The sequence below is a fragment of the Gymnodraco acuticeps genome, unplaced genomic scaffold, assembly GCF_902827175.1.
Source record: "Gymnodraco acuticeps unplaced genomic scaffold, fGymAcu1.1, whole genome shotgun sequence".
Taxonomy (NCBI): domain Eukaryota; kingdom Metazoa; phylum Chordata; class Actinopteri; order Perciformes; family Bathydraconidae; genus Gymnodraco; species Gymnodraco acuticeps.
In genome coordinates this window covers 99,261-112,127 of record NW_022991985.1, presented here as the reverse complement: position 1 = coordinate 112,127, position 12,867 = coordinate 99,261, and the positions used below count along the sequence as shown (strand labels likewise).

The 12,867-nt window shown below is 42.3% G+C and overlaps 1 protein-coding gene across 1 annotated transcript in view; it reads left to right on the top strand.

Moving 5' to 3' along the window:
* Positions 1 to 1,827: 1,827 nt before the first annotated feature.
* LOC117536283 (gamma-aminobutyric acid receptor subunit rho-2-like) overlaps positions 1,828 to 12,867 on the top strand; it is a gene marked incomplete at its 3' end in the record, with an annotated part of 101,862 nt that continues 90,822 nt past the window's right edge. The window contains exons 1-2 of the mRNA XM_034201079.1: positions 1,828 to 2,022; positions 6,072 to 6,178. Coding sequence (XP_034056970.1) covers positions 1,892 to 2,022; positions 6,072 to 6,178 — 238 coding nt within the window. The remainder of the gene's footprint in view (positions 2,023 to 6,071; positions 6,179 to 12,867) is intronic.

Here is a 12,867-nt window from a genome sequence, read left to right as displayed (position 1 = left end):
ACTGTATTCTCCGCTAGAGAGCTTCGGCTTCACCGGCTCAGTCATTTTGAATGTGTCGTGCTCAGCAGCAGATTGGCGGTGCAGATGTTATGATTATGCGCGGGCCCGCGGGGGAGAGTGGTCAGAGGATATGCACCGGCCCGCAGGGGAGATGTCATAGGATTTAAACATTACATTAAATTATTATCGTTTTTATATATTTATTATGCAACACCCGTGATCCGACCCGCATCTTCTTTGTTCCCGAATTTATTTTATTTTTTTAAATACCACCCGCGAATCACTGTTTTCGGTTATCATGCAGGACTCTGATCCACACAGCCAGGTCTCAGTGAAGCACAAAACACAAGATGAAGAAAAGTCTTTGTTTCTACTAACCAGTAGCTGAAGCTCGTCCAGTTTATTGCTTATGGAATGCACATTGGAGAGAAATATTCCGGGGTAGCGGCGTGCGAAGTCCACGGCTCCGGAGGCGCACGAGTGTCCCGGCCCGTTTCCCTCTCCTGTGGCGTTTCAGTGCTCGGATGCACGTGAGGGTACCTTTTACAAGAATGTCCAATAATTCCACGGAAGAACAGAGAAAAGTGGGAAAGTAATCCGCTGAAGTTGTTTCTCTAATGTTTAGGAGCCCTTACCTGTTGAAAGAGTTTGGTGTACTGTATGTAAACACTGAATTAATGCACAAAACAAGACAAAACAGAGCGCAAAAAAAAACACCGAAGCAGCCATCTGCGGCGCCATCTTAGTTTTGAATATTCCACTAATTCTGCTACTACACTTAAATAACTAACCCTACTAAGTGTTTAGAGTGGTGCAAGGAAATGTAAGGGCAATATTACAGGGCAATTAATATACACAAGCTGGAGAGACTTTTTTGGAGATATTTATGTGAGTGTTATATCATTTGTTTTTTATCGAGCTTATTTTCTATAATGTTTCAAAACCCAATGGAAATGGCTTTTGATGGAGGGAGCCCTTGTGATGATTACTTCTGTGACTACAAAATGACATAATCACTGTGCCACACTATCAGTGAGTACATTTTAAAGATTTAAATCTTCAGTAGGCACCAATTAAAATATAAAATTCACCAGCCTTAGCATAATCATTGAAAGTATAAGAAAATGTTCAAATTATGTTGACAGCTGCTATTCAAATGATGTGTGTTGACTGCATCATGAGAGCGGTGTGTGTAAAGCCAAACATCCCCCACAGATATTTATTCAGAGACGGGGGCGGAGCTTAGCTGCCATGTAGGGATTATGATTACACTTCAGTGCCTTGCTCAAGGACACTGGCATACTGTCAAACCAAACCCATCATAAAAAATCACATGGGAACTGAGCCAGAAATGGAGGGGGGCTTGTGCCCGGGGCCTCAAAAGCTCTGGCCCCGGCCCTGTATTGGGTGGAGCGGGGGTTGTGTTTAAACTGCTCCACCATGTAGCTGAGTGGAGTAAAACATGATTCCTATGATGAGGTTTTTATTTACAAGAGGGAGGAATAATCTGCCTCTCTTGTTGTGTCATGCCAGGCTGCAAATAATCCCTGTGTGTGTGTGTGTGTGTGTGTGTGTGTGTGTGTGTGTGTGTGTGTGTGTGTGTGTGTCTGTGTGTGTGTGTGTGTGTGTGTGTGTGTGTGTGTGTGTGCGTGTATATATGTGTGTTTCCCCCCCAGAGTTTGTAGGCTACAGATGTTCAGCCCCTCTCTTTCTCTCTCTCTCGTGAGGATGAGTGTGTGTAGCCTCCCTCACACACACTCCTCTCCTCCTCATGCAGCAGAGTCTGATGCCATGACCGAGGACACATCCTCCCTGTGAGCACCATGCGCTGCCGGCTGCTTCCTGCTGGAATTATCCGAGAGAGAGGGGCTTTCAAGGTACCCACCTGTGGATGTGCACTGTCAAGATGCCTCATCTGATCAAAGCCCTCGTTTTCCTGCTGTGTCTGCTCGTTACCGGGGAATGCCGTAAACTAAGGGTGCGCAGATGGACCGGCACCGTGGAGACCCAGAAGCATGGCGCGTAAGTGGAGATAAATAATAAATACAGAATGAACACTCTGAAAAACGTAAACGTTGACTTCAATTAAATGTATTATGTCGATGAATTACACGTAATTGTATTAGGTTAGTTGAAAGCAATTATATTAAAGGTGGGGTATGTAAGTTTCAGAAACCGGCTCGAGATACACTTTTTGTTATATTCCATGGAATGCTCTTAACATCCCGATAGCAATGAATATCTTAAGTGCTTTGACAAAAAATCCATAAAAAATGTCATCTGTGGAAGCCGTGATACTGTAAAAAGTACAACCAATCCGTTTAGCCGGCGGATTGAATTGCCGCCCTGTCTGTCAGCCTTCCATCTCGTGCACGCACAAATGTATCTCGTGCCCTCATTGGGCGTGCCGTGCATTGCACGTTCATGTGTGTTGGAGGAGGTGCTCTGTAAGGAAGTCTGAAGGAAGGGGCGGATTCTTTTCGGCTGTGTACTTTCACATTTTAGTGCACTCGAGCCGGTTTCTTACCTACCCCACCTTTAAGTTCAACCTAATATATTTAAACTTAATATTATTGCTTTCAACTAAGATAAAATGAAAATTAAATGAAGGTCAAGATTTCAGATTTGTTCAGTGTGTGCAGACATCCAGAAGTAAAAATAATATTTAAACAGAAATGTAATGAGAAAGTGTGTGTTTAAATCAGGGGTGGGGAACCTTTTTCCTCTCAAGGGCCATTTCAATTTTTCCAACATCCTCTGAGGGCAAATTATTGACCTCTGCTTAAAAATACTAAAATCAAAGCCCATTCATTTGGCCTTTCTTTCATGCTGTGCAAAGAAAAAGCAACCTCTTAATCCAGATATTTTACCATGACTCGTGCATGCATGCACGTGCACGGTGTGGCATGACCACCAAAACAGAAAGATATGGACACAAGATGTGTTCAATTTAGTTTCCTATCCATGTGAACATGATTTAAGTGGTGGGGGGACCTAATCTCCTCTAGGGGGGTCCGGGGGGCATGCTCCCCCGGGAAGATTTTGAAGTTAAAAGCATCAATCTGGTGCATTTTGAGAGCAACATCAGGAGATCTATGGATACATCTCTCAACACCCATATGGAACAGAACTGTAAGCAGATTTATTTTTCTTTATGGATATTTTACAAATCACTCCCCTTTCAAACTGTATTCTTGTTTATTAATAACAACTTTTTTTACCGTCATATATTATTTTATACCCGTTTACTTTATTCTCTTATTTTTTTATAACTATAACGATCATATAAAGATGTGCCTTTACCTCATTGGTTGGAGAAAAAGCTTCTTATATTCGTTAGCATAACTAGCTAACCAGATGCTAATAACAACACAGTTATTGACCGTATGACAGATGAACAGATTGCCACTAGGCTTTCAACTAAAGACACAGACACGCACAAACTGCGGCATGTGTACGGCTCCTTATCGGTACTGCAATTTCTGAAGTGCTGGAGCGGCGTTCTGGTGCTCTCCGTCAGAACTGCACACCTGTCGGACGAGGCATATACCACGTGATGACGGGTTAGGCTCGTGTTGTGTTCAAGGACCCTGACCTTGGCCAGGAAAAACAGGCACTCGCTTGTTTAATTATTTTGCGGTCTAGATTTCTTAATATTTTTGCGTGTGTTACCTCGAGGGCCGTATCAAATTATCTCCCGGGCTGTAAACGGCCCGGGGGCCGGAGGTTCCCCATCCCGGGTTTAAATGGACATTCTATCCAATCATTAATTAAGATGCTTGAGAGTGGTGGAGCTTATTGATCACTTGTTCATCATTTGGAATGACTTACATTCCTCATATTAAGCAGAATCACCAAAAGAATGTGGAGGAATATTGAGCCAAATTACCTGCAGGTAGTGAAAGATACATTAAAGAGAATATTTAAGGTGGAATGTTTCATCAACATGGCACAAAGACACGTTTGAAACTTTCATGACACCCTTTTCTTAAATTCTCTTGTATCTCTCTACTGGTTTGGTATGGAGAAAATCGGCAGTGTGAACTTTGTACACTGCATCGATAAAGTGTGTCAGAAGAGGCTTTATTGCAGAATGATGACAGCTTGTTACAAGGCACGCAGCTGTTAGTGAATGCAATCAGAGGAACATAATTAACAAATGCATTGATCATTGAAACAAAATCCTTTAAACAAGGTTCAAATGAGGCAAATTAATAAAGTATTGAATGTAATTTAAATGGTCAATGGATTGTAGTGTTATCAGGGGGAGTAAAGGCTTCTATGGCTCAGGAGTTGGATGGTCGTCCCTGCAGTCACCTTGTCCATGTGTCCTTGGCAGATACTCAACCAAACATAACTAACCCTCATCCCAAGTTCCACTTTGAAGGGTTGTCATGGTCGGTTCTGGGGGGGGGGGGGGGGGGGCAATGGCCAGTGCCCCTCTAACACTGAGCTTGAGTGTTAGATCTTGATCTCTTCCGAACCAAATACCAATCATAAAGATTTCATGTTTTCTTCCCGTGCGCAATACTATATATACTAAAAGTTGAATGTTGAAGTCTTGAACATTTATTTTTATCAACCCTGTCAAATTGTGGGGGAAAAAAAGAAGTGGAAAAGCTCTATTTAAAATGCAGTTCACTGACCATCTGTGGTCTGCCAGACCTTCACCCAAACTCATTCTTACACTGATGGTGTTGAAGCTGCCCGAAGGACCCTGAGCTGCTCATCAGGAGGACTTCAGGGTTCACAGGCATCCGTCATTCGTTTAAAGTCTAGAACAGGAAGTATTTATGATGTGTTTCCAGACAAAGACCTCTCGTGAATTATGACATTGATGTCAATAGCCTCCAAACCTTGTAGAGTGGAAGTCAGGGTCCAAAAAGAGACCTCTCTTTAATGTTGGGAACACTGAAAGCTCCTCCAATCAGTCAGCTTTGGTGTGTTAGCTGTGACCATGATCTCTCTCTTGAGACCCTAACTAGTAAGGGTTTTATTTCATAAAGAGCAAAGGTAATGAGACACATACAGTCCTGCTGTCTGAAGCCTGTTTGTTGCTCAGTCTGCTGGATTTTAAGTATTATTTGGAGTATTAGAGAGGTTGCTCTCCCAATCTGTTTAGAGAACAAGAAAAAAGGTTGCTTAATATAAGTGTTCTGTCGCAAAATCTGACGTTTAAATCAATGTATCTAGATGGGTATTGATAGAAAGGATACAATCCCTGTGCAAGCTACTTAAAAAAAGTAACATCTTGAACAAAAGTTACAATTACAAAGAACAGGAAGTATTTATGATGTGTTTCCATACAAAGACCTCTCGTGAATTATGACATTGATGTCAATAGCCTTCAATCAATCAATTAATTATTATACCTTTATCCAAATAAAGTAATGCAAAGCACAAACCCCATGTGTTGGAGATTGAAAAAATGACTTGAGTTTAGAAAAAAATGGAATTTCCGAGTCTGGTGCACATCATCCCAAAATACTGCCTATAGAACCCAAAATGGAGGGCAGGCAGGGCCCCACACTTATCTGGTCTCTCTGCTCACTGGAGGAAACGTATATCTGTCTGTTGCTGCTCTGCATGGAGACGCATGTCACACCCATCCGTCCTCAGAGGGGATTTAACCCAGCATGAGGTCCAAACAGCTCCACCACCATCACTGTTAGACTCACTCTACCACCCACTATTATCACAGCATGACAGACCATTCAAGCAGGACACAAATACACTCTGGAGGTGCCTTTCTGCAGTCAGGGTGACTGCTCAGGCTTGATCTCTACATTTCTGAAGCACATTGCATTTTCTCAACCATGATATAAGGATAAGCTTCAGTTATGTGAAGTCAAATGAAAATGTGGAATAAAGAGGTTGAAAGAAAGGAGAAGAATGTTTTACCTTGCTCCGTAATGCTCTAAAAAGGTGAGGCGAAGAAACAGGGTGCAAAAAATGATTTGTTTATGCAGTTCTTCTTCAATCGGGTTTCTCTGGTGTTGGTGCATTGCTTTCATCTCTTATCTTAAATCAAACATTATCATCCTCTGATGGTGATTTTCATCTTCCTCTAGCTCCTTGGCAAAGAAGCCTCCGGATGTGACCAAGGCTCGCAAGACAAAGACGGAGCAACTGCTCAAAGTGGACGACCATGACTTCACCATGAGGCCGGCGTTTGGAGGTAGGTTTGGAATGCTCCCCGCTCGTTTTCATAGACATTATTATTATTTTCCAGACATTTGGTAATGGTCACAAACAAACATTCAAGATCCACTAATCAGCTTTTTGTCGAACTCTTTACCACACCTCATCCTCCTTAATTAGTTTGATTGTAAACTCCATTCACTGATGAAGACCATCATTAGGACGGTTTAAGGTTCTTGGAATAGCTGCGATTTAAAGTAGGCTTTTCTTTTTTTAAATAGTATCAAAATGAATGTGAGATGCTGTGAGGTAGTTAGACTCAATAAGAATTCTTGAAATAAGATTTTTCATTAGAACGTCATTATCAAAACAAGTTCAGTTATGTATGGATAGACATAGGACCTTAAGTGTATGCAAGACTATTCGTTTTTGCTGATGTACATCTCCATCTGCCTCTTTGAACAAAAATCTGTCTGTGAAACAGTTAGGCCCTGATGCCATGTGGGTGTTCAGTTTTACGCATTATATTACGCTTTATTACATGTTTCTTTATTTTGTTCAACTATACAAGAACATTTCCCTTCATAAAGTAGATATCACTGAAACAAATCGTATAGACAATATGCCATTTTCATTTAATTTCCACATTTTGGCATACCAGTGGGCACCTTTCTTTAGATGTATTTTATATCAGTTGAATTTTACTAATTGCAAATATTCTGTTGGCGAAAAAGTTATAATTGTCAGCTCAGAACTGCAAAAGATATATTTTAGGTAATTAAAAAACATTTCTCCAGCACATAGTTTGTTATCACTGACACTAATGTCTGCGGGGGTAAATGTTCCTCTCACTAAGCATGTTGGTCACAATTTATTAATAACCAAATATCAGTAATACACATCAAACATCTTTGATTATGATTCGGGTTTTATTCTGAACTAAAGGGGAACATCAGCCAATTCATTACAAATATGTTGTATTCAATAGATTTGTAAACAATTTTATCAGTTTTTCATAACAGGGCATATGGTTGAGCTTTCTTGAAATAAGTTGTAAAGCCCCACCCCTACACCCCCCTCCAGGTGGCATGCCCCAATCAATATACATACAAACATAAGGTGGAGTTTTTATTGGGTAAATGTATACACATATATACAGACGTACATGTTTACAGATTGGTCCTCTTATCAATAATAATATTGAAAAGATTGTTGTAGCTCTCAAATATCAGTATTAGTATTTGCCTAAACCTGTTATTGGTTGGGCTTTATTAATAATACTGCTTGTCTGCGAAGCAGAGATTTAATAATGTGTTTCAAAGAAGTTGGATATAGCCGCGGACTTCGCACGCCGCTACCCGGAATATTTCTCTCCAACGTGCGTTCCATAAGCAAGTTGGATATTATGGCGCGCCCCCCACTTTGAGAACCACTGGATTATACTCACTATAGACATATTTAAGTATAAATGTAATCCAGAAATGACCCACACATTCTGGATCCTACATTTCCTATAATGCATTTCAATGTCTTGTAGCCCAAGTGTATGACACTGATACCTTTACCCCCTGATCCCACCGGAAGCGTCTGCGGCTGCGCCGCGCTGCGACTGCGCCGCGCTGCGACCTCCTCCTGCGTCATAACCCACCAGGCGCGTTTCAAAACGTTGCGGAAGCGGAGCGTCGTGTGTGCAGCCTCGCAGTTGTTGGATGAACGTTCCACTTCCTGCCTGCGCTGCGCTGCGCGCGTCAAAAATAGGATTCATCCTATATTTTAGAAATTCCTTGCGGCGAGGAGCTTCTGGGACGCTTCGAGCCGCGGCGCAGAGCGGCGCAGCAGGTCTGGTGGAATAGCACCCATTGACTAGAGTGGCTGCGATCGCTAAAAACGCCGCAGCGCAGCGCAGACGCTCCTGGTGGGATTAGGGGGTTAATATAACATCATTAGGGTAGTACTCTGCATGCCAAGAAAGCTGACCTTTATGTGTAGAAGGGTGGGGTTGGAGCCTTTGGTAACAAAATGGTAGCAGCACAAGCCTCATAACCGCAATGTTGACAGTTCTTCTCCGGTCACCGACCTCTGTCACATGTCATACTGTACTTCTCTCCCCACATTTACTCTTCAATGTCAAATGCCAAATAGAGGCAAAAACTGGCGTAGTGCTCTTTAAATCTTGTCGGATGTAAAGCCTGGAACTTTAATTGACCTGAAGGTAGGGTCGGAGGAAGAGGGTGTAGATATTCTGTTGACCTGAGAGCGCCACCTGTCCTCCCTCAAGCTTGAAAAACCAATTGCATGTCTGCCCTCATGTCTCGTAACTGATAAGTATTCGGTGTGCAGAACCTCTGATATGTAGGGCTCTTTGATGTTATACCAATTTAAAGAATCCATCCCTCTCCTGGAATCTTCAAAGCAGGAGCCATCTTCAGCCAATATCTGTTTTGACTGCAATTAACGGTTACATCTTTTAATTCAGCTGAATCCCAAGTAAAAACTACATCTAAAGTTTTTTGCAAGGTGAGCAATGTCAATGTCTCTTCAAAATTAATTCAAGTCACCCAGGGGTGCCACTCCTAACTGCATAACTCGTAATTTTGTAAGGAATGATAACTAATTATAGTGGTATTTTACCATTGGAATACTCATTTGAAATGCGTCTATCTCTTTCGAGCAATCAAAAATGCTCCTAACACATTCCTCCTCCAATAACTGACAGAGCAGAGAGCATGAATAAGATGTTCTTTTCAAAAGTGGAGATTATACAGTATGTTTTCAAGTTAAGATAAGGACATACATATTGTATACTTCACCTTGGGTTATACTTTTGTAGCTGCAGTTCTCTGAAGTTATTACAGATAATGTTTAACATAGCTTCATTGCTAAATGTGTCAGATAAGACATTGAAACGAGACAGCTTTCAAACGAGCCAACAGTTTACCCAGATTATAATAACCACTTTTTTTGGGCCTGGGTAAGGATCTTAATGTTTTCCTTTAATGTTAGTAAAAAGGTAACCTTGGGGTTTTTTCTACACCTGTTGTGTTTCCTATGCTTTGTGCCTCATCAGATTTATCTCCACCAATGAATCTGCGTTCCAAAATGTCAGTTATTACTTTAGCTGAGTAAAACTGTTACATAAGCAAAAGGACAGATGGCTCAAACTTAAATAGAGTTTATTAAAACCCTTCCTTCTTTTCCTTCCCTTTCCTTTCTTAGTGGTAGATCTGGTTAGTGTTAGTAACACAACTAACAGTAATTGTGCTTTTAAAAGTAAATGCTGTGTGTGTTTGATGAACATGAAGGTTATCACCGTTCAATTTTTTTATCTTTTCATATTTAATGCATAAAATGTTCATGGCATACAGTAAAGCTGCATTCATATGATTTGCTATTTGCTCACTGTGAGGTTGGGCACAGAGCCTTGCAGTGAAAACAGCTAGCTAACTTTCGTTTCTATGGTTACCTCCCCTGCTAGCTTGCTTTCTACTGTTATCTGCTGCAATGCCGAGGTTTCCTAGGAACTCAACAGCAACACAAGCGCAGAAAAATAAAAATGCATTCAAACAGGTTGCTAGGATGTTTGTGGCTACATGGAGAACAGTGTGCAATAACAGTGGAGAACAGGTGAGAGAGATACAAAGTGATCTAAAAAACAGATTGCTAGTCAGGGAGAATCTGTGACCCAATCATAATAATAATTGTGATTTATGGGGACCTTGAATCTCAATAAAAAATGTCATTACTGTCTAAGACATTTTGTCCATTAAGAATGAAATATCCCAACATACTCACTAGTAGTAGATACCTCCAACACTTGGTCCAACATTTCCTTTAAAGGTCTCCTATCATGCAAAATGCACTTTTCAATGTCTTTTATACATAAATATGTGTCCCCAGGAGACTCACGAAGTGTCAGAAAATACAACCCTCTCTCTCCCACATCTCTAGAAACGGGGGTACAACAGAGCTGATCCAGATTTGCTGCGGTCATGACGTCATTACTAAAATGTGGGCTGGCTTTACGCCCACGGTCCTATCAGAAACATCGCTGTATCAGAAACGTGCTTTGGAAGTATTATGGTCTTTGTTTACATTCAGTGATGCAAATTAGTCGCTTTTCGGGGCCTCCCGCTTTTTTAACGCTGATTTGGGTGACTTGTGTAATTCGTGGAGAACTGAAGAGTTTTCGTTTTTGAGGTGGCGGGGGTCCGACTCACGGACTGACGGACAACTTCTCACTTCAAAACATAGACTTTACTTGGGCTCCCACGTATAGCCTATACATTTTTGTATCCATCCGCGAGCACGACTAGTGGACAATGATCCCTCGTTCTACGCCTCCTGTAGGCTACCTGTTCGCTCTGCTATCGCGTGAAGGGTCTGCTAACAAGCGACCAACAGAAGACAAACAGAGGAGTCACATGTTGTTTCACATCAGTCATGCGCCAATGCGGCGCACTTCTGCGCTGTAACCACGCTGCGAGGCTCCGGCGAACTAATGCCCCTTGACACCAACGCGGTACCAGGGCTGGTTCGGAGCTAGAGCCTCATAAGCACCGGTGACGTCATGACGCATGATCTGAGTATATTATAAAGCAGGGGTGGCCAACCCGCGGCTCTCGAGCAGCATGCGGCTCTTTGTCTAGTTTCATGTGACTCTTCAGTTCATATCGAATTGTATATGTGTGAGTTTGGGGGAGAGACACTGACTCCTGACTAGTGTTGCACGGTGTACCGATACTTGAAAGATACCGCGATACCCTGCCGTTAAAAACGGTACGATTCCTTTATTTCATTAGTATCGGTACTTTAAGAATGACGGGGGAAAGTACTCCGGTGAGAAAGCGCCGTTTTAATAAGAGCCGTGTGTGTTCAGCGCTCTGCTTCCACTCCCTGCACTGCAGCCGTGCCTGCAGTCCCTCCCCTCTCAAGCACGCACTAAGTCCCTCCCATCTCTCATGCACGCGCTAGCTGCCAGAGCATGTGAGAAAACGAGAAGCATGGCTGCAAGTGGGAGTGCAACTGCCGCTGCGCCTCGGCTTGTTGACAAAAAAGACGCCAGAAGCGAAATTTGGAAGTATTTTAGCTATATCTCTGACAGTGAGGGCAAGCCTACGGACACCACGAGGCCTGTCTGTGAGAAATGTATTGATTTTATTTAATACGAATTATTGTCATTTATTTTATTTATCGTTCTCATTGTTTAAAAGTTTGTGTTATGGTTATGGTTCTGGTGTGACATAAAGCACAATAATTACATTTAAGACCGTTTCCCTTTTTTTAAGAAAAGTTCCGAAAAATAATCGGAATCGCAATTCTTGTCTTGGTATCGAAACCAAAATGTTGGTATCGTGACAACACTAGCTACTCCTGACAGTTACACCTGATATTTAGTAAGTCTGTTAAGTATTGAATGCTGATAATTCTGACGTAATTTGGCCGGTCAAAGTTGTTTGGGCTCGGATAAAATCGCTCCGTTACTTTCGTCCCGTGTTACTTTCGTCCCGGCTCCCGGTGTGTATGTGTGGTGTCAGGTGTCAGTATGAGAGGATGCCAGCGCGTCTAATTTTGATATGGCCCAAGAGCCAATCACAATAATACCTGCGATGCAGTGAACCAATCACCTTTGAGGGGGGGAAAACCTATCGTTGATTAAACATTATCCAGTGTTTCCCCTACCATTGTCTTGGAGGGGCGCTGCACCCCGCCAACGGAGCCCCGCGCCCCCCCTGAAATTCAAGGTGTTTAAAAAATATTAAAAATGTTTTAATTAGGGCCGGGACTTGATTAAAAAAATTAATCTAATTAATTAGAGGCTTTGTAATTAATTAATCGAAATTAATCGCATTTTTAATCGCATATAAATATTTGACCTGAGAACAGTGAGAAGCAATTTTTTTCACATGGATTTTAGTATACCATTAGGCGCATTCACACCGCAGTACTTTTCCCACAAAGGTTCATGAGAACTTAGTTCATGAGAACAAATGAAGCCGCTGACGTCACTTCTTCTTCTTCTGCTTTGGGTTTACTGGCAGGCCGCAAACCACTTCACGGCGTATACTGCCGCCCAAAGTCCCCGGCCGGAAGTCCCCGGAGTTGGGGACTGGCTTCAGTAGAAGCTGCTGGGAGTCCCAGCAGCTTCTACTGAAGCCTTCCGAGTAAATCGCCAGAATGCCGACACCTCCTCATCTCCACCGCTCCCATGTTTTATTTTGTGTTGCCATAAGTTAGTCTCTCTGCGTTTCTGCGCTGGGCTAATGCTAATGCTAATAATGCTAATGCGAGGATAATAAAATGGCGGCTTCACCAAACTTTTGGGAGTTTTACGGGGCGTGGTTTGCAATCCGCCCAGCCAATCAGAAATATAGCTCTTTTCTCACAAGAGAGCCGTACGAAAGTCCCTGCTCTCTAGCAGCTCTCTGCTCTCTAGCAGGGACTTTCGTGGGGGTAAAAAGGTTCTCATGAACTAATTTTAGTACCGGCTCTTTTTGGTGTGAACCATAGACTGTATGGTGTGAACGCGATAAAAGAGGCTAACGTCCACGCTAACTTCCACGCTAGCTGCTATATGTTTTGCATTGAGGTGATACTTGAGGCTTGATGTGCTGCGGTGATATGCGAATTCCTTTTTGCATAATTTGCACACAACCGTGCTCTTATCAACGCTTCCATCCGTCCGTTTTTTAAAACAACATTTCCCACTGTTGTTCACTGTGGTTTGTT